The following is a 22,039-nucleotide window of genomic DNA, read 5'->3' as shown; positions in this document are numbered from 1 at the left end:
GAGCCCCACCTTTAGATCCCAGGCAGTGTGGGTAAACCCTCCACACTGTCACACTTGGTGGAGAATGCGGGCAAGGCATGGAGGATAGGAAACTAAATAATGAAAAGATGGAAACAAGAGCAACTGCAACGCTACTGGCTGAAAGCAAGGCACACCTGGCAGAGCAGCCAGCGGCCATAGTTGAAATGAAGGCAGGCCATGCAGCCTTCAGCTCCACCCCATTGATGCTCCCCACGGCAGAGGGGGAAACTCTGGTGATGCTTCAGAGCCCGAAGAGGGAAAGACAGTGACGCACCACCACCTGGAGAAGGAAAGGCCGCTACAGCTCCCTTAGGAAAAGAGGGAGGAGTCGCTTATGTTAACTGTGATGGTGCCACTGAAATCCTCAGGGTCTGTAAGGGAGGAGCCAGTGACTCTTCCACAACCGGAGCCAGAGGAAGAACATGTGGCTCTATCAGAGACAAAATACTCCTCTCAGAAATTTGCAAAGAGGAGGAAGACTGGTCAGCAGCGCCAGAGCATTGCTGACCTCCGGTGCCCCAGGCTTCCATCATGTGGGGGGTTGTGTGATGCCATGCTGGGTGGCACGCTGAGGACACACCCTGAGCAGCCCTGCACCTCTCAGGACCCCGGAGAAGGGAGGATACCAACCGAACAGCTGACTCGCTGTTCCCTCCATCACTGCCTATAAAACAGGGAAGCAGTCCGCTTGCTGTTGTTGGGAAGGCAGGAAGCGAGCCTAGGAGGAGGGTGACCGAGCATGTGCGAGTGTTGCTGAAAGGATGGCTTTGGTTATGGGGACTTTGCTTTTGAATTATGGATTACAACTTGCATCACCGACTTTGCTTGTTTGCCAGTGTGTTACATGTGTAGGTAGGGCTCTGTGACCCACAGTTAGTTTAGACTCGTGGAAAGGTTTCGTTTTGGAGTTTTGCATGTCTGATTTACTTTGCGCACAGAGAACTGTTAAATAAATACACACTTATTCCCCACATCCCTGCCTTATTGTTTCCTGAGTCCCACCTTTAGATCCCTGGCAGTGTGGGCAAACCAGTGTGTACACACCTATAAAACTGATTATAATTGTAAAAACAAAAACTTCATCTAGCATCTTCAGCTATTATCCCATCCGCTGTAGGTATCAGTGAATAAGCAGGCTGGTGACCCTTCTTAGCATATGCAAACTAATTGAATATCTCTTGTGAATAAATCAGGAGTTAAACTATCTTCCAATAATACATAGCAGGTCTGTTTCAGCAGAACCCAAGAAAGCAGATAGGCACAAAGATGATGCAGTACCAATATGCTGATTACATGCCCATATTAAAAACTAAATTATTAATTTGAAATTCTGCACAGCTGTCAGACAACTGCCTACTTGAATTAGTTAATCATTTTCTTTAATTTGCAATGGCAGATACGCAAGTGCATCCTCACGTCCTGAGACATGTGCCTAAAAATAAGTTCTGGGGAAATGACTTTGTGTATGAAATTATATTATTTTGGCAATTTATGCCTAACTGACTGCTCCATTAAATGCTCTCATTTAATACTACATAATTGATAAGTACACCTTAAGAGTAATGAGGTTTTCAAAAAGTAAGATTTTGGGTTTTTTCACCTATAATTATGTGAAAGTGATTCTTTATTCATGCAAAGTGTAAGTATAACAAGACCAGTGATATCCATGTACAATCAGAAGACTATTACAGTGATGTACAGCATATGATGAGGACGTAAGTACAAACTTATGATGATCTTTAGTTCAGGTTTTGTAGGACCAGGAGCTTCTTTCGGAGGTAATTTAGTATATAACCTAAATATAGCAGTGCTGATTCACTAGAATCTGTAGAGTAATATTTTATTAAACCAGCAATAATTGAATTAAAGCTCATGTCACTGTAAGTAACTGACAACACACACACATATCAGATGATTCTCAGTGACAGTGAGAATATTCAGGAGACAATCTTTTTCTTATTCTTCTTGAGAACAAACTTTCCACAATCAGTGGTAAAAAAGTCATTCAAACAACATTTAATGACCACTTATATGTTTATATTATACTAACAAAAATATAATATTACCTGTCTTTTTATTGTAGTTATAAACTCTAGTCATGAGGAAGTTTGGTATTTGACCTTCAGCTGGTTTATATTCAGTTTACTATTTTGCTCAGTGCTCTCGTAGCTACAGGGAAAGAGTAAAATCCTACATCCCATGCCAGAAACTGTGATGACTCTTTAATGAGTCCGACCGGGAAGGCGGCATCTTCTGTAGAGACTTGTTTTTCACACAGGAGCTCAAGCCTTGATGAAGTGGAATTGCAAATGTTGGGATCCAGGATCTCAAGTTAGAACTGTCAGACTGCAAAACATTTTATTTCCAAGGGGAATAACTACCCCCAAAGCTCATACATATCTCCTACAGGCTATAAACTGAATAAAAACACATCCAAAATATCCAAAGTAAAGTAAAGTCTGAGTAATAGTAATCCAAACGACCTTGTATGGACTGAAGTATAGGCATCATGCCCAGGGATAAAGAAGCACAAGCTAATAATTTCAAAATGAAGCTCAAAGGAAAAGCCAAAGGGCCTAAGTCAAAACAAGCAATCTAGTTAGCTGAAAACTGCTGTTACTACAGGATTCAATATATTTGGAGCAGGTCTGGGTAGTAAGAGGATAAATGGGAGATTACACTGTGCACAATATGTATATGTATAACAAAAACAATAAGTAAACAAATACATAAATTCTGAACACATCAGTTGAAACGTGGTGATCGCAGCCAAAACAAAGTCCAACTGCACCCCTTGTAAGTTCCCTTCCAAAGCTTTCCCCCAATTGTTTGCTTGATTTTCATTACGGAAACTTCCACTTTCGATATATTTTCTGCATTATCCCCCTTGCCAAGGCTCTGGGCTGTGTAATTTAAAATTAATTTAATAAAAGAAGAACTTAATGTAATTAAGCCACTTTTGTCAGCAGAGCCCTTCTTATGATTAATGATTTAATATCTGATGCACTCTAATTAGCTACATCCTCAAAGGGCATGCTGTTCCTGGCACAATCCATGTGTAATATAGCTCAGCCTACATCTGTAAAAAGTTACCACAGTGTTTTGTTTGTGTAGCTCTATAAAAAAAATGAAATTGACTTTCTCTGGAAGAAAATTTCAATTTTTCCCAAAAGGCACATAAAAAACTATCATAGTATTAGACCTGTTTTATTGAAATAAGCCATAAGCAGACCTTGAATTATGATTTATAGCACGGTATGCTCAGTGCTTATTAAAAGCACTATCTGGGAGCAGAATTCACTCAGAATTAGTTTTCTTCCCACAAGAAAGGAAATTGCATGGAATTTGTTATATGTTTTTCAGCCAAAATACATTTTTCATCTCGTCATCCCTTCAGCAGTAGCCTACATCCTGAGGAACAATAGAATACAACACATTTAAGGGGAAATGATAAAAGTACGATGGCACCATGTATGTTATTTATTTGTATATGTCATTGTAGAAAAAATAATATATCATGTGATTCCATAATTTAACATAATGGCTAGACCATTTCAAATGACCTACTCGCGATTCACAAAGTACAAACCTACCATATCACACTTTAATTGACCTTTCTACAACTTCAAAACGTGACATTATGCGATTCGTGGGTTGGTCGAAGTTTTGATTTTTTCTAGCCCACATTCATGATGTCACTCACCTCAGACAATATGCTGGTTTTTAAATTATTCATGACTTTCATACTCTTGCAAAAAAAAATGTATTGTCTTTCTAACTGGGGACATTTTAAGAATACACAATGGCACAAGGCATACGTAAGGAATCAAAGAGTTCCTTCTGCAACACAACCTTTCATAGAGAGCCAATCAATGAGAATATACGGCAAGATTTTGTGGTTTGATTTGTTTTCCTAAGAGGTTTATTGATTTCTCCATGTTGTATAAAATACTATATATGACCCAAAAATGAATGTATAAAATTTGTGACTAAGCTTTGGGCCAAATCAAAACCTCATCAAGACAAATATTGGAAATTTAGCTCTTGTACCCATTTCACAATTTATTTTTTGGCCTACGAAATCAAAACTTTTTTACATTTTATAAGGGGTGGAGAAAAAAACAAAAACTGTTTACCAATCTCTATTTGATGTGCTGCACCTTTTAAAGGGGGGCAGAAACCCACAAGAAAAACAAGCAAAGCCGGAAAACAGGTGTGAGAAAATGCTGAGACAATGTATTCCTGTACATTTGTGTGCACAATCAAAATGATATAAAATGAAATAAATGACATGCCATATCCTATAAATGAAAGTGAAACATTAACAAATATGATTGGAAGATTATGATTCATAGCCCTGCAACCATATCCTTTTTGCTGACAAATAAAAGGAAAAACCTTGCTTCAGGTAATTAGAGCTTCAGGTTAGACTCAGTGTTGACCTGCAGTTCTCAGGACTAAAATCTAAACATTTTCTAGATGGCATGTAATGGCTCTGCTCTACGGACATCCCTATGAAGTAGTGAGTACACATCCTGTCCGTTGCTGATCTATGCAGGCAGGGCTGAGCGCTAGAACGCTGTGCCTTTGCCCAGGACTCCTATACTTCTTTCCCACGATGAAATAGGAGTGGAACAGAAAATTGTTGAGGGAAAAAGCCTGAGCTCTACTTTATGTTCATGCCTACAGATGCAAGCTGTGGGAGAAGAATGTGTTGTTGCTGGGCATGTCACGCTGCATCCTAACTTATTTAGACACTTCAGAAAGAAAGCATACAAACATGCATCACTACAAAGTGCAAACTTGTGAGGCCAACATTTTGTAGAAAATGGAAAGGATGAGTCAATAGGACAGTAGGAAGCCTGAGCTGACAAGTGGATAAAATGCTTCTCAAAATAACACCTCAGGATGTTCAGTACAAACAAATGAGTTGGATTTCTCTGCTCTCTTCACAGAGTACATGGCCTACTTAATTCAAGTCTAATATGTCTCATATTTCTTTACAGATTACATTTCTTTAAGTGTTTAAGTACTGGTAAGGTAAACATTAATGCAATAAAGGAGATATTGCGGTGCAATAAGTATGTTTAGTGAATATTTGTATATCTGTTTTACATGCCGCTTTCAGAATAACTGCATTCTTTGTAGATTGACAGTTTAGAAACTGATATTTTTCCCAAAGTAAAACATTCTATCAAGTATTATGTTTTTCACAATACTCCGTCCTTTATGAATAGTGTGTGTATTATAATCCAGACAGTATACCTTCATGTACCAGGCATATGAAAATAGCTTTTTTTAATAGGCTCAAGCTGTCAGTCTTTCACAGCCTTCTCCCACATGCTGTGCATTTTCCTTTCTTTTTCCTTTTTCTTTTTCTTTAATGCAGGCCGAGCCACTTAATGGTTGCAGAAGAATGCCATTCATGGAAATTATCATTCTCCCCCCGTCATCTCTCTTGCCCAGAAGAACAGCTCACCTCCCCGCCGGACTGCTGCTGTCCTCACTCTCCCACTGTTCGGTTTTGGCTCTTGGCACAGGCGGCTGCAGCATTTCGGCAGCCAGAGGATCGGCATCATTCTCATCACGGCCAACCCACTCCCCGACCACTCGGGGCCTCAGCAGAGAGGAGTTATAGGCTCTGGGGTCCTGAACAGTAACAACAAAAAAAACCCAAAAAAAATCACATGCATTAATCAGCAATAGTGTGGTTCAAGACAGTTACAGAGCAGGAAGAAAAGATCGGTTTAAATCACAGACCCTTAAATTCGTATTTGCTTCTCTGTTGTGTTGTACTTCATTTTTTTTCTTTTCTTTTTCTGTACTGTTTATTACTGTGTGAAGCGCTCTGTGGCAACTTGTTATGAAGGCCACTATATTAAATTAAAGCTGAATCAAATTGATACCCATTAAAATGCCCATACAGAGCTACGTCTGAAATGAAAAAGCTTCCAGAAACAACATTTAAAAAGGGTCAATCTGGGGCATAGTTCAAGCACACGGTTACACAAGAGGGGACACTAAAATCTTAAACAATCTTTCAGGAACAGTAGTACTGCTGACAGTAAAGAGACATTCTTAAATTACTTAATAAAAGTCTTGTTGCTCAAATTGAATAGTACATTGTGAGGACTAGAGATGTATTAAAACATAAAAATCTAGTTAATGTGAATCTTTAATGTGAATGACAAACTGTATGAATTATTGAAATAAACTGAAAAGCTGTGTAAATTGTTTTCAGTAGTATATTGGTAACTGTAAATTATATTCATATCCCTAATACAAAAAAAATATCCAATTATATATACACACACATACACAAGTACATTCACATTTTTAAAACCTTTGATTACTCAAAGATGCAATATAATGTCAATTTCTAATTTGTAAGAGGCTTATAAAATGAAAGATGACTAAGTTGTTTGCATCTCAAAACATGTATTTTTTATAATCATCATATTTCAGCATATACATTTGTCATACACATTGTGTCACTCAAAATTTGGACTTTCAATTACAAACATGCAAAATAAATCTAAAATGACTTTGCCAAAGGTTTAAGAGAAAGAATCTGTCATCATACATCATATATATACATTTCCAATAGAGGATTCGTCAGTTGGACTATCCAGACATGTTAATTCATATATTCAGCTGATGCCTCTGATATTAATTAACAAGTTTGGATTGTCCAACTTACAAAACTTCTGAGTGCAATGGGCTGTACTTATTTATTCTAAAAATGTTTATGTTGCTGCAGTTGTTGTTACATGATTGGCTTTGCTTGGAAAATGTAGCTCTTATAGAGGTGATTTAAGGTCAGACTTTAAAGAAGTGTATACATGTGCATCAAACTTTACAAAATAATACTATAGTTAAACAATCTGTTACATTTCAGTGGATGTATACTGTGGTAAACATATCAAACACACTTACATAGAAATGACAAGGCTTTCCAATTCAATTTCCTTAAAATAACACCTGAAACAGGGAATTTTGCTACCAAATAAAAACTGGAACATTTTATTGTAAGAATCTAAAATGCTGAAATTCAAACACACTGCCCACGACCCTAGAGTATGTATTTGTCCTTAACTATTAGCTATACAGCATAGTAGTCATATAAACATTTTGGAAAGTCAGACACTTTTATATTCTTTGTAAGTTAAAATTAAACTTAATGTTTAATGCATTCCCAAGGAAAAGAGCAAAGATAGATTTTAGAACAGTGCCTGAAAAGGAATTAAATTAAATTTAAAAATGCATTAATAGGAAATTGCCTGGTACGCATTCCCCTCTGTAAAAATCCATAGACTAATTTGAAGACTTGGCTCCAAATCTGGGCCGAGGGCCAGAATGGCAAACAGGTAGCTTAAATGAAACTTCACTCCAGAAGAAGTGCAGCCATTAACAACATACAAGTCACTCAACAACATGCTGCCACAGTTCCCTTGTTAAAGCAATCTATACTAAACAACACACAAGAATATAGCTAAAAGATCACAAAGTGACTGCACCATTTAGTTTGGCTCGAAATGGCTAGAAATGTAGCTCCAAAATGACTGGTAACAAAGACTTGGAAGTCAAGAAGTGTCATAATATGTATCATGTTAAGTCTGCATTCTTACAATACAATACAAACATGAAACACAAAGATATATAGCTTTAAATGACTTTTAACAATATATATTTTAAATATATATGTATGCATATTCAAACACATTGTAGGCAAATGCTGATATAGTTATGTGTTTATGATTACAGCACTTGCCTTATTTAGACTGAAGTACTGCATGATGTAAATGATTAAGATCAGTAATGATGAGCTACATTTTAAATACAGTGCCTATCAAAACCTCTACACCCCCTTATTGAAAAGAAAAACTGAAATAGCTTGGCTTTACAGTGAGGTAAAAAAGTATTTGATCCCCTGCTGATTTTGTACGTTTGCCCACTGACAAAGAAATGATCAGTCTATAATTTTAATGGTAGGTGTATTTTAACAGTGAGAGACAGAATAACAACAAAAAAATCCAGAAAAACGCATTTCAAAAAAGTTATAAATTGATTTGCATGTTAATGAGGGAAATAAGTATTTGACCCCTTCGACTTAGTACTTGGTGGCAAAACCCTTGTTGGCAATCACAGAGGTCAGACGTTTCTTGTAGTTGGCCAACAGGTTTGCACACATCTCAGGAGGGATTTTGTCCCACTCGTCTTTGCAGATCCTCTCCAAGTCATTAAGGTTTCGAGGCTGACGTTTGGCAACTCGAACCTTCAGCTCCCTCCACAGATGTTCTATGGGATTAAGGTCTGGAGACTGGCTAGGCCACTCCAGGACCTTAATGTGCATCTTCTTGAGCCACTCCTTTGTTGCCTTGGCTGTGTGTTTTGGGTCATTGTCATGCTGGAATACCCATCCACGACCCATTTTCAATGCCCTGTCTGAGGGAAGGAGGTTCTCACCCAAGATTTGACGGTACATGGCCCCGTCCATTGTCCCTTTGATGCGGTGCAGTTGTCCTGTCCCCTTAGCAGGAAAACACCCCCAAAGCATAATGTTTCCACCTCCATGTTTGACGGTGGGGATGGTGTTCTTGGGGTCATTCCTCCTCCTCCAAACACGGCGAGTTGAGTTGATACCAAAGAGCTCGATTTTGGTCTCATCTGACCTCAACACTTTCACCCAATTCTCCTCCGAATCATTCAGATGTTGGCAAACTTCACACGGACCTGTACATGTGCGTTCTTGAGCAGGGGGACCTTGCGGGCGCTGCAGGATTTCAGTCCTTCACGGCGTAGTGTGTTACCAATTGTTTTCTTGGTGACTATGGTCCCGTGTAGTTCTGGGCTGATTCCTCACCGTTCTCATGATCATTGAAACTCCACGAGGTGAGATCTTGCATGGAGCCCCAGACCGAGGGAGACTAACAGTTATTTTGTGTTTCTTCCATTTGCGAATAATCACACCAACTGTTGTCACCTTCTCACCAAGCTGCTTGGCGATGGTCTTGTAGCTTCCAGATTGTGACAACTCTCTGTGTGAAGAAGTGTCTCCTGTTTTCTGTCAATTTCCATTTGTGTCCCTGGGTCCGTGTGTCCCTGCAGATCTGGAAAAGTTCCTCTGGTCTGATGTGGTCAATGTGTTTCATGATTTTGAAGACTTGGATCAAGTCCCCACGTAGTCTCCTCTGTTCCAGGGTGAACAGGTTCAGTTCCCTCAGTCTCTCAGTAGGACATTCCCTTCAGACCTGGAATAAGTCTGGTTGCTCTCCTCTGAACTGCCTCTAGAGCAGCGATATCTTTCTTGAAGTGTGGAGCCCAGAACTGTACAAAGTATCCAGATGAGCTCTAACTAGTGCATTGTACAGTCTGAACACGGTCAAGATGATTGTTTAGAAATGTAAGAAGTACAGCACCACCGAGACCCTGGCTAGATCAGACCGTCCCTCCAAACTGAATGACCAAAGAAAGAGCTTTGCAAGAGCTACAGACATTTATGGCTAAGACTGGTCAAATTGTGCATGTGACAGCAATATGCTGTCCATTAATGCTCTTCAAAGAACTTGATAGAGCTTGAACTGATTTGTAAAGAATAATGGTCAAATATTGTCAAATCTAGGTGTGTAATGTTGGTAGGCCAATCCCAACAGACTCACATTTGTAATGGCTGCCAAAGGTACTTCCACCAAGTATTAACTAAAGGGGGGAGGCGACTTATCCAAATATGATACTTAAGTTGTGAATTTTTAATATATATATTTTTTTAACTATATAAAATATTTGTGTGTGGAGTGTGTTGTGTAGATAAGTGGAAAAAAACTATTTAAAATGAAATTCTGAGGAACTAACACAACAAAATGTGAAAACAGTTAGTGTCCACATTCTATAGGCACTGTAAATTTCAACAGACAGTAAATCACACTGAAGAAAAATTATATTTATATTTGAAAAATAACTTTTAAATTATTTCAAAGAAAACTATGACAATGTGGATAGGTTTTTGTCTATGAATATTTTAAAAAGTGTTTTAGTAGAAAATGCAAGACAAAGTTGTATTCTATTTTTAATTACTGCAACATTTGTGGAATACAATCGCTTTTAACCAAACATGATCATCCAGCAAACATATAAACAGATGATCAACACTTCATTCTGAAACAAAGAACCACTAATAAGTGCATGCATATGTGCAGTATCTTCCACTTACAGACGTGAGAATGAAAGCACTCAACAAAAATAGTTCAACAATGATGGCTTAATATATATATATATATATATATATATTTTTTTTTTTTTTAAACAAAACATACAGTAACCTAGATTGACAAATTGTACAAGGAGCTCAGTCTATGCTTCTCTGGTCAATCCTGTAAATGTGGCTGCCAAACATCATAATAAAAATTAAAATAGCCTAAATGACATAGATTTCTTTAGTTGTTTAATGCTGCCTCTCTTCTGAATGGCTCACATTTAAGCTATAAACAAATGCCTGCATCCCAAACAGCTGCTCTTGGCAGTTAATGCTGTATATGACTGCAGATTTGTGTGAGCTCTTCTCAGCTGGAAAGCTTTTCACACTCTGGATATGCATAATCTAATTCCAGACAGAACTTTCAGGGTCTTCATAGATATGTCGTAAGCATACAACCGGAGGTGGTTTTGCAGAATGTGGAGCTAACAGATAAACTTGTTATGCAAGTTCACTAGTAATCCACCATATGTAGTGAATGGCACACTGTGGCTGCAAAGTTAAAATAAGCCTGTGTGCATTTACTCGTCCTGCCGGGGTTCATAATTAATCTTTCTTTTCTAATTGGAACTGTCTTGAATCTTTGTCTCTAATGTATTCATACCATTAGTGGAAAACAGGCATTCAAAATGGACAGTTGCAGACAGTGTTGCATGTACCATCAGCCCAACATTAGGGTATATGATTATGAGTTAACTCAGCTCACAGATGGCAAACAATAGCAATTTCAAGATACAATTTACATTTGCCACTGAACACTGGTGAAGCTGAATACCTTACTGTAGATTAGCACACATCACAAAATGGGACTTACTTTCTCTATCATAAATGTTTTCTCACTCATTATGAATATTTCAGAACCTCAGAATATGAGGATAGCATAATATTAGCAATTATTTGACAGTTTACAAGAAGTAAACTGCTAACAATTGTCATTTTTTGCTTTAGGGATTACTGGAACATATGTAGCAGAAAAGTACAGCTGTAACAAGGCACGCTTGGAGGAAAGAGAGGACACAGGCTGGGAGCTCTGCAGAAAGAATGCCTTGACAAGCCTGACTGACTAGTGCCTGCCTCACGTATTGTATGTACTCCTGATCGGACCTATTCTCACTGCATACCCAATCATAGAGTGATGTTTTTTGTTGTTTCATTTGTGTATAGGTACATCAGTATTGCATTTCTGTTGTGTTTTGAGTAGCTGCTGATGGGGGAATATTTTATGTGAACTGTTCAACTAGCTCCAACATCCAGATGTGGCTGTTGTATGTGAGTCTTTAACACAGTTTATCAGAGTAATTTTCTTTATTTTTAATTTGGCGAATGAATAAAAGCCTTTGTTGGATTGTATCACGGCCCTTTAATGTTTTGGTGAACCAGCTGCTGTGCAATAAGATTTACCATCTTATACATCATCAATATCAATACCATCAATACAACATATTTGTGATTGAGTGTGTATGTACACCGATCAGCCATAACATTATGACCACCTGCCTAATATTGTGTAGGTCCCCCTTTTGCTGCCAAAACAGCCCTGACCCGTCGAGGCATGGACTCCACTAGACCTCTGAAGGTGTTCTGTGGTATCTGGCACCAAGACGTCAGCAGCAGATCCTTTAAGTCCTGTAAGTTGCGAGGTGGGGCCTCCATGGATCGGACTTGTTTGTCCAGCACATCCCACAGATGCTCGATTGGATTGAGATCTGGGGAATTTGGAGGCCAAGTCAACACCTTGAACTCGTGATTCATCAGACCAGGCCACCTTCTTCCATTGCTCCCTGGTCCAGTTCTGATGCTCACGTGCCCATTGTAGGCGCTTTTGGCAGTGGACAGGGGTCAGCATGGGCACCCTGACTGGTCTGCGGCTACGCAGCCCCATACGCAACAAACTGCCATGCACTGTGTGTTCTGACACCTTTCTATCAGAACCAGCATTCACTTTTTCAGCAATTTGAGCTACAGTAGCTCGTCTGTTGGATCGGACCACACGGGCCAGCCTTCACTCCCCACGTGCATCAATGAGACTTGGCCGCCCATGACCCTTTCGCCGGTTCATCGCTTTTCCTTCCTTGGACCACTTTTGATAGGTACTGACCACTGCAGACTGGGAACACCCCACAAGAGCTGCAGTTTTGGAGATGCTCTGACCCAGTCGTCTAGCCATCACAATTTGGCCCTTGTCAAAGGCACTCAGATCCTTATGCTTGCCATTTTTCCTGCTTCTAATGCCTCAGTTCCACTGGCTTAAGCGTCCATGTCGTGCCATGCCGTGCCAGACGCGTACGTCCTCAGACGCGTTCCAGAGCTTTTTTTGCAAAACCAGGCCATTGTGAATCCGTCCCTCTGATGGGAGGAGCAGCGACTGTGGGTTTGGTTTGTGTTTGTGTTAAAAACAGAGATAGAGACTTGTGTGTGTGGAAAGGACTTGTGTGTCTATTTTATTCTTTGTGCTTTACATGATTGTAAAAAGCGTAATAAATACACGTTTCTGTTAAGAGATATTAGGAAGAGCTAAACGTGTATAGACAACAATATATTCAGACAAGCATGTCCCATAAGAATACGTTTCCATGTGCAACAATAATACTAAATAGCAAATATGTATTGTTATTATTATTGTCATCATTTGTGCTAGTATATATGTATTTTAAATGGCACAGCGTGACTCCCTTAACTTATTACTTATCAGATGTCCTTAACCAGGGCAAGTTACAGTTACAAAATACACACATTTCATGATGAATCATCCAGCTACAATATAACAGATTTTGAACTAAAGTGTGCACATCTCAGTCATGGCGTTTATGGATGCATTTATTAAACCAGTCCTTAATGTTTTAGAGGGAAACCCAGATCTGCTGTATTTATTTATTCATTAATTTAACTTGTAAATGGGCACGTTAACTGAATCGTCTTCGCCTTCATACTGGTTGTCTCTGCGGATTGTCCTGCACACATTCACACAATACAGCCTGAACACCGGCCATCTGTTCATACAATATTAATACAATCAGCTGCTACCAATCTGATTATTATTATCCTTCAGTTTATTTTAACTAGTCATGCACTGCACTGGTCCTATGAAATCCAAGTGTTTAATACACTCGGTTATTAACTGTAAGCAGTCATTGTTTCTGTACGTGGATTTCACTCCATGCTGCTAATAAAACTGCAATTTTTTCGTGATCGCACTCGGCACTAGAGATTATATCTTCCGACACAATGTATCTGATCTCTTCCCTGTCTGTCTACAAGTCAAGCGCACAGCTCTCTTCTGAAAGTGAATCATGTCCTCAGTGGGGACGGACACTTACGGACACGTCCAGCACCAGCAAGTTAACCGGCACTAAACACGACGTGTCCGGACGCGTAGCCAGTGGAAACACCCGTTTAAGCATCCGGGGCCAGACGCGCCCGCCAGTGGAAACGGGGCATAACACATCAACTTTGGGGACAAAATGTTCACTTGCTGCCTAATATATCCCACCCACTGACAGGTGCCATGATAACGAGATTATCAGTGTTATTCACATCACCTGTCAGTGGTCATAATGTTATGGCTGATCGGTGTATATTGTTGCATCTGTGAATGCTGGCTTTAACTGTTTCAATACATACTTGTAGGTTAATCTTATGATTTATTCAATTCTGTAGGCTGAATCAGAGTTCATTTAACTCTAAACACAGATCAGTTAAAAACATATATATTAAATTAATCGAATCACAAAATAACATTGTTCCAACTGAAGGATGTGATTAACTGTGACTTTGGCCCACTTATGTGTATACTCAACAACTTGTGTGGGAACACAGCTTTAAATATGAACAGCTTTGAATACAGACAATGCCTGAGGTTGAAATGTTTACAGCATCAGAGATTTGTTTATATATTTAACTGACAATGAAAATAAGTAATCAGAAAATAAAATTCACCAGAGACTCAAATTAAATGTTAAAGGGGCCTACATTCACACAAAAGAAAAAGAAAACTTTGAACACCCAGTGATATGACACTGCTGACAACGAATCGCTGTGTTAAGAGTCTAAAGCATGAATGTTTTTATTGACTTTAAACATTAATTGTTCAAGATGAGCAGTTGTGTTTTTGTTGATAACCATGGTAAAGTCCTCTTGAGCTCTAATCTACATTTTGAAATATTCCCACAATAACCCTAAAGTCATTAGAGTCTAATAATTGTATACTTGGTAATAACAGACATAATGAAAGAACATTCATCTTATGAGAAAAATGCCCATTGATTATAAAACAGTAACCCTGCTACCCAACAGCATGCAATCTTCCTGGAATTGTGTCACTTTATCATACATGACAATATTAAATGACATCCCATATGAAATATCTACACCACTTTCTAGCTGTGAGTAGAGTTTTATCTTCCTTCTATTTGTATGTACAAGACATGTCCTACATGACAACACTTATTAAACACTAGACCAATACAAAATGCACATTTTTACATATATTTCACAAAGCACAACAAATAAAACCCAATGTATTTACCTGATCGAGTTCATCAGACACTGCAATGCCTGCAAAACAACAGAGATTTGTTTCAACTGATCTTAGATGCATGTACAGCAGACAAACTAGGAGTTACTTCCCACATACATAATAGATTTACTGCCCTTAATAAGATTGACTTGTACTTTAAATTGATTTAAACTATTAACAAATTATTAATTTGATCAGTACATCGATACTGCTTTACAAGATTTTCATTTAAAGAAATTCGCTTTCATTTGCTCTTAAAGGGAAACTCCACTGAAAATCCATATTTTAGAAACATTTAGAAACAGTAGAAACATTTTCTGTGGAGTGAGATTTTCATGTCCAGCTTTTTCTATGTACCAGAAAGATGGAAACATATGCCGTGATGTCACGGGGGTGATAACTCTGGAGCTGCTTTTCTGGCAGTCTTTGGAGAACATGCGTGTGCAGTTCGCACTCCGCTGTAGCCAATATGAAAGTCCCATGAATAAAATAATCATGTAAAATAATAGCTCCAGTTCTGGGTGGTGAAAACTATTTTTTATGAGTAAAAACCGATGGATCTTTCAGGAAAATAGGGTGATGGGTCCATCGAACCTGCATTAAATGTTATTTTTTTATGATTTTTGTGACTTTTCAGATTTTCTCCATCGACTTCCAGCAAAGCAGTTCCAGAGTTACCCCCGTGACGTCACGGCATATTTTTCGATCTCTGATTTCTGGTACATAAAAAAAGCTGGAGATGAAAATCTCACTCCACAGAATATGTTTCTACTTATAGAATAACCTGAGAAAATATGGATTTTCAGTGGAGTTCCCCCTGATACACAAAGCACACAGAGTAAACACTATGTTCAAATTAATCTCTGAAAAACTGTCACTGGGTATTTAAAACCTCCTACCGAAAATACTTTACAAAAAGCCAGCAGATTTATATTTGTTCATGACATTTCTGACACTTTTACAGTACAACAATGAATTTATTTAAAATTGTGTTCTGTGCAAATTGAAATATCAAGAAGGCTATCGCCGCCACAAGGGTCTGAGATAATGTGATTTCACTCACAGGTCTAATTGAATTTATCTGAAAAGGCTTGACTAGCATAAACACACTTCTACAAATTAAAATGTCAAGTACTTTGATGAAAATTTAAAAAGGTATTTAATAATGTAGAATGTATTGCCTAGACTGACAGAAGGACCAAAGTAGAGTTATTTTTTAATACCAAAAAAATGGAGATGGGGATTTGGTCAGAATTAATGGTCTCCTCAATGCTGAGAAGTACAGGATTACCTATCATGCAATACCATCAGGGAGGCATCTGTTTGGCCCCAAATTTATTCTGCAGCATGACAACGACCCCAAACATACAGCAACAGTCATTAAGAACTATCTTCAGTGTAAAGAAGAACAAGGAGACCTGAAAGTGATGGTTTGGCCCCCACAGAGCCCTGATCTCAACATCGTCGAGTGTGTCTGGGATTACAGAAGAACTGTGGTTAGATCTCCAAGATGTTTGGGCCAACCTACCTGCCGAGTTCCTTCAAAAACTGTGTGCAAGTGTACCTAGAAGAATTGATGCTGTTTTGAAGGCAAAGGGTGGTCACACCAAATATGGATTTGATTTAGATTTTTCTTCTGTTCACTCACTTTACATTTAGTTAATTGATACATATAATCTATTAACGTCTATTTTTGAAAGCATTCTTACTTTACAGCATTTTTTCACACCTGCCTAACACTTTTGCACAGTACTGTATATGCTGAAAAACATTCAATCAAACATTCATTCCATCTGTTTAAATGATCAAACATTAATTTAATTTTTATTTCACAATCCAATTAGATTTTAGTACCAAAAACATAAATCATCAATCTCATGGCACTTCATGTGGATAATACAAGTTTAAGCATCACACATATACTAATTATAAGGAAAAGCATGATAAGGCTGTAGTTTTTAAGAGCTTCTATTAGAAGTGTTAAAGGTTACAAAGGGTGCCTAGTATTTTACCTTTAAGTATTAACAATTTAGTAGGTTTCTCCAAGAGGCTCAGTACTATAAACACAAATATACTAGAGCTGTTCTAAAAATCTAAATCTAATAAAAGACAATACATTACACAATATAAACAGTTGGGTGGTGGGGGGGACACATTCCACAATGCAATTAATAAATCATACATCACACAAATACAAATACAGTCCAGAAATGAAACTCTTTATTTCACTGTCAGAGCATTTTCATTTTGATTGATACTCTGTTTATAAGGAAAACACAAAGTGCGTCAACATGACCAAACCGACCAAAATGATTGATAAATAACTCTTTTCAGTTCGATTCAGTCAGGTTGGTAAGCAGGTATGGTATTTACTGTGTACTAGAGACAATTTTGGCTGGAAAGCTGATTACATCGTTTCTGTGAATATGTTTTGTTTTTTCAATGTGATTTTTATTGGGAGAGAGATTTGAACATTCAACAGAAAATGAGTGTATGTTTGCAGGATACTGCCTTTGGCTACTCCAGCTGGTAATACAATACCCGTATCGATTTACATACTTTAGACGGAACGGATGAGCAGTTTCTAAGCTACTAATGAAAGTAATCCAGTTAGTCTTTCATTCATTTTAACAACCATGACCAGATGAGTGGGCCTCAGTAGTTAAATGAAAGCTATAAAAAAAAATGACCTCTATGCTAAAATTTTAATATGGTAATAAAAAACAGGTAATTGTACGGGAGACACAAAAAATGTCAGGGGAGAAATAAGACACTGTAAAATAAGAAAACTGCAACCCCACTTCATTCACTTCCTGCAGAGCCCGCAGAATCCAAGTTGCTCTCTAGCTCCTTGTGGTTTTAAAATGCACTTCAGTTCTCAGTTAATCTACACTCCATTTTCTATCTCTTGCACTAGGAAGTTGATCTCCCCATACAACCCCTCCTGCAATTAGTCTCCAATGGTAACATTTCACAAACAATCATGCCTATTTTGTTTGTTGTTTTTTGACCTTCTGCAAACAAAGACTGTGAACATTACATTATAAAATCCAATACAATATTTGTGTTTTTTGTAAACTGTGTTTTTTTTTCTTTTTTTGTGTGTGAAATCATTAAATATAAATATTTTACTGCAGATGAATATTAGAATTCTAATTCTACTAATTACTAACAGACTTGTCTCTGTTTTGGTTACCCGACATCACCTAGTCTACATAGTGTAAACAGTGCCCCAGGGAAGTGCACTTCGCTTTCCTGTAGGTAGGGCACTCAAAGCTCTGGAAGTATGAAAGTTCAGAATATCTCTTACATTAGGAATATGTATGAGGCAAATTAATAGGAAACTGCTTTCAAATACACCCATTAATCTGTGGACTAGAAACTCCACACAACCTCCCATGAGACTTACATGGATATTTTGAAAGCAAATCATAAATATATATATTTTTTAGAGGGATTGTTTTTTTTTTGTTTTTTTTTAAATAACAACCTATGTCCTGCAGGCAAACAATTTCATAAAGGCCTAGGAAGCTGATGTTTGGTATTGTATTCCAATCTCACATTATAGGGAACAACCAGTTTTGTAAGCTAAAAAGACAAATGACTTCCTTTACATTTAAGCTGTACAATTATAGCATGTATCATGGATTACAAAAAGGTTCTGGATGGTATAGTTTGCTAGACAGAGTAGTATCTCCCTCACCTATCACAAAAAATATCAAAAAACATATCCATACCAAGAGAAGCTTGTACAAGATAGACCCCATAATGAGCCCCTGACAGAACTTTCTATAATTGTAAATATCTAACTCTACATCCCCCTGTGACACAGCGGCGGGCGATCCTGCATGTTTGTGGAGTCAGGGTTAATGAAGCTACCACAAGGTTGTGTCTCTAGGGTCAGTTTTCTTTGCAAATCCAAGGCTGTGGTTGTAAGCCTGGAGATTAGGGTCATGTCCATGATCGTGGTTCTTTTCCTGTCCAAAGCTGATATCCGAACCAGGTTGTGTTCATTAAATTGGTGGCTTGATGGTTTACAGCTGAGCTCTCCTGTCAGTGCAGACAAGTGTCCGGCTGTAACCTGTGACCTCGCGGTTCAATTAATTGTTAGAAGATAATTTATTCTATTTCTAAATTCTATAAATCAAAACGTGACAGGGTACAACTTCGTAATTTACAATTCACAGGTGGGTCAAAGTTTTGATTTGCTCTAGCCCTTAGATGTCTTCAACTTTTTTTAAAGCTACAGTTTACAGTCCATAAATATTTGGTACGCCACCACAATGGATTTGAAAGGAAACAATCAAGATGTGCAGTGTGTAGACTTTCATCTTTAATTTGAATGTGTGTAATTCCTACACCGTTCACCCAATTTGGATGTAACTAACCTCAAATTAAAGATGAAAGTCTACACTTAAAGCACATCTTGACTCCTTTCAAATCCATTGTGTTGGCGTACAGAGCCAAAATGATGACAATTGTGTCACTGTCCAAATATTTATGCACCTAACTGTATGTGAAATACCTTTAATTATAAGTGACATTAAAAATGGTTAAATAAATAGCAATGCCAACAGCTTATTTCATGAGTATTATTAACAATGGTTGCTTTAGTGTGTGTGTGATGAAACAGTGAATTTATGCTGAATACAACAGGTCAACTGCTGCCTTGCACACAAAATGTGTTCATTTGTAGTTTGAAACACAAAACCACTGAATGTGGGCAATGTATGGCACACTTACTGCGGGAGAGATTCTCCAGAGCTTTTCCCAGCTTCTTGCTTTCCTGTAGAATGTGGTTCAGCTCATCAAAATCACGGCTCTCTGGTCTGGTCCTCCAGTCCCAGGAAGGCTGGTCTATTGACCTTGGCACTGAAAATAACCAAAGCATGAAAAGGCATTACAGTCTCTTTCAGTCTTCAGCACTGGTCTTTGACAAAAAAAAAGCTTTCTTTCCCCTTAGTTTGTTGCCCTTTTGAATTTTGTAGTGAGTATTAATACAAATAAGTACATAATTTATGTCATATTTCCATAATGAAACGCTTTTAATATTATTACCTCAATCATTTATTTACACTATAGTGATACACATAAATTATGAAAAACTAACTAACCTGAAATGAAAAACTGTCAAATACCAAACAGGCCCCCTTAGAACATTTTATTCCTTGTAATTCAAAGTCATTTTTGGAAACTGGTCACTGACAAAGTCCCTCAGCCTTTTCACTGTCCTGTTTACTGCCCTGTTATATAAAATATTCAATTACTTAATAATTCATATTCAGACATTTCCAACCAACCTCTGGGAAAATATTACCTCGGAAATAAGTATGGAAGAATGAATTTTTGTGTTCGCAGCATGGCGGTGTTCTGGTAAAAGCCTTATTTCTTAAATTAGAACATATACAGCAAACAAGAAGAAAAGTAACAATAAGAATAAGAATAAAAAAGCTTATCAATACTTGTAAATGTTCTGCTTAGTAAATTGTATAATCCAGTAAGTTTTATATACAAATTCCTGTTATTGAAATGAATGCAACCAGCAAACATCATTATTAATGTTCAAAAGCGAAACATAAAAATCATCCCAGGGAGCAATAAAATCTAATCACACAGTGATACTGTAGAGGAATAAATCCCCCTATAAATTGGTCTGCAGTTAAGTACCTTTATTTATTTATTTCTTCATTTTATTTGGCTCTTCAAGAGAAACAAACTGGACCTTATATTTCCACACTTTCACCTTTTTGAACAGCAAAGGGTTTACTTCTCAGTTCAGCCGATTGCTATTTCCCTCATCTCTGTGAACAGTACTTGTGTAACTTTTGATTCCATGTGATAATTAAATGTCATCCATATTCATCAAGATTGACAATGCAGGTTTCGTTGTCACCTCAGGCTACAAACAAGTTGATGTTTTGAGTAATGCTGCTGTTTCAAAATCTAATCTATAAAAGATTTGATTCAGTGCTTGATATTTTGCATAAATGCCCTTAAGGCTAAGATATCAAATTAGACTGAAGCTCAGGACCAACAGTACTGAAAATCTGAAAGAACGAAACAAGAAGCATATGTATGTGGTTTTTATTTAATATTTTGCTTAATATGTTTATATGATTAACTCCAGTAGTGGCTGATGGTAGTGGGTTACATTTCTACACAGCTTCTTCCAAAATACGCCCTAGATGCGGTCACTGTGGCAGCCCTTACAGCTGCTCTAATTCTGGGTCATGTTCTTTAAACCAAAGCAAACCCACAACAAACATGATGAACAAAAACTCTGCTAACCTAGAAGTAACTATTTCCTATTGAGGAAGTATTGCAGCCTACTGTGTGCAATGGGTCCAATGCCAAATGGCCTGGAAAGTAAATAAGACACCTACATTTGAAAGGGTCTGTTCATTCCTGTGATCAGCACCACACTTTCACCACAATTTCTGCCTATCCCAACAAAAGGAGGAATCACAAATATTCCTATATTGCTATTTTCAGAACATTAGAACATCAGCTGATGCACATGACTTTTTCTCACTGTTGAAACTCACAAGACTTTGATTCGGGTGAAGGTGGGGATATATTGGACACAGCAAGGTCACTCTTGGACTTTTTAGGCTTTTTCGGATGTATCTGCCATGGCTTCTCATAGCTCCTAAAATCTCGCCTGGTTCCTTTGTTTTCTGAAATGAAAAACAGTTTGAAGGCAGGATTCATCTGCTGTCCATCTACAGCACTGTTTTCACTGTTTGCGGTTCTGTTTTAATACCCAACAAAAGGCCACAACACATTGTAGATTATTGTAGTCAACCTCAGAACATACCAGTCAAATAAACCTTTTTTTAACAAGGATGAAATTCTGTTGAAAGTGGCTGTAACATATCTTCATTGTTCCAAAAACGTTCCAGAAATGAAACATCCAAATTTACATGCAGTAGCTACATTTGCATCAAAACAAATCCACACAAAGCTGTGGTGCGTCTCCATAGATATGACATCATACATGCTACTAAAAACATGAAATTAACATATACATTTACTCATAGTTCTGAGCTGGAGGTGGGTGATTGCACAAACATGCCCTCAATCAGTAGAAAACAATTAAATAGGCTTTAGAAATAAAGCATTAGCAATTGTTTGCAAACCACCAAGAGGAATAATACAACAATAGTGTTCCCTGGATTTGTTATATAAAAAAAAATACTTAAAATTGCAACCATACTATAACATTCTGTGGGAATTGGCTGTCAATTTGG

General features: G+C 37.8%; 1 protein-coding gene across 3 annotated transcripts in view; it reads right to left on the bottom strand.

Annotated features, from left to right (window-relative positions):
- c2h8orf34 (chromosome 2 C8orf34 homolog) overlaps nt 1-22,039 on the bottom strand; it is a 113,868-nt gene that overhangs the window by 64,883 nt on the left and 26,946 nt on the right. For all 3 annotated transcript variants that reach the window (XM_066720816.1, XM_066720806.1, XM_066720825.1), the window contains exons 3-6: nt 21,335-21,466; nt 19,533-19,661; nt 14,799-14,827; nt 5,501-5,670 (exon numbers count right to left, since the gene is read on the bottom strand). In XM_066720816.1, coding sequence (XP_066576913.1) covers nt 5,501-5,670; nt 14,799-14,827; nt 19,533-19,661; nt 21,335-21,466 — 460 coding nt within the window. The remainder of the gene's footprint in view (nt 1-5,500; nt 5,671-14,798; nt 14,828-19,532; nt 19,662-21,334; nt 21,467-22,039) is intronic.

The sequence above is a fragment of the Amia ocellicauda genome, chromosome 2 (genome assembly GCF_036373705.1).
Source record: "Amia ocellicauda isolate fAmiCal2 chromosome 2, fAmiCal2.hap1, whole genome shotgun sequence".
Classification (NCBI taxonomy): Eukaryota; Metazoa; Chordata; class Actinopteri; order Amiiformes; family Amiidae; genus Amia; species Amia ocellicauda.
This window is presented reverse-complemented; position numbering and strand designations above follow the sequence as displayed.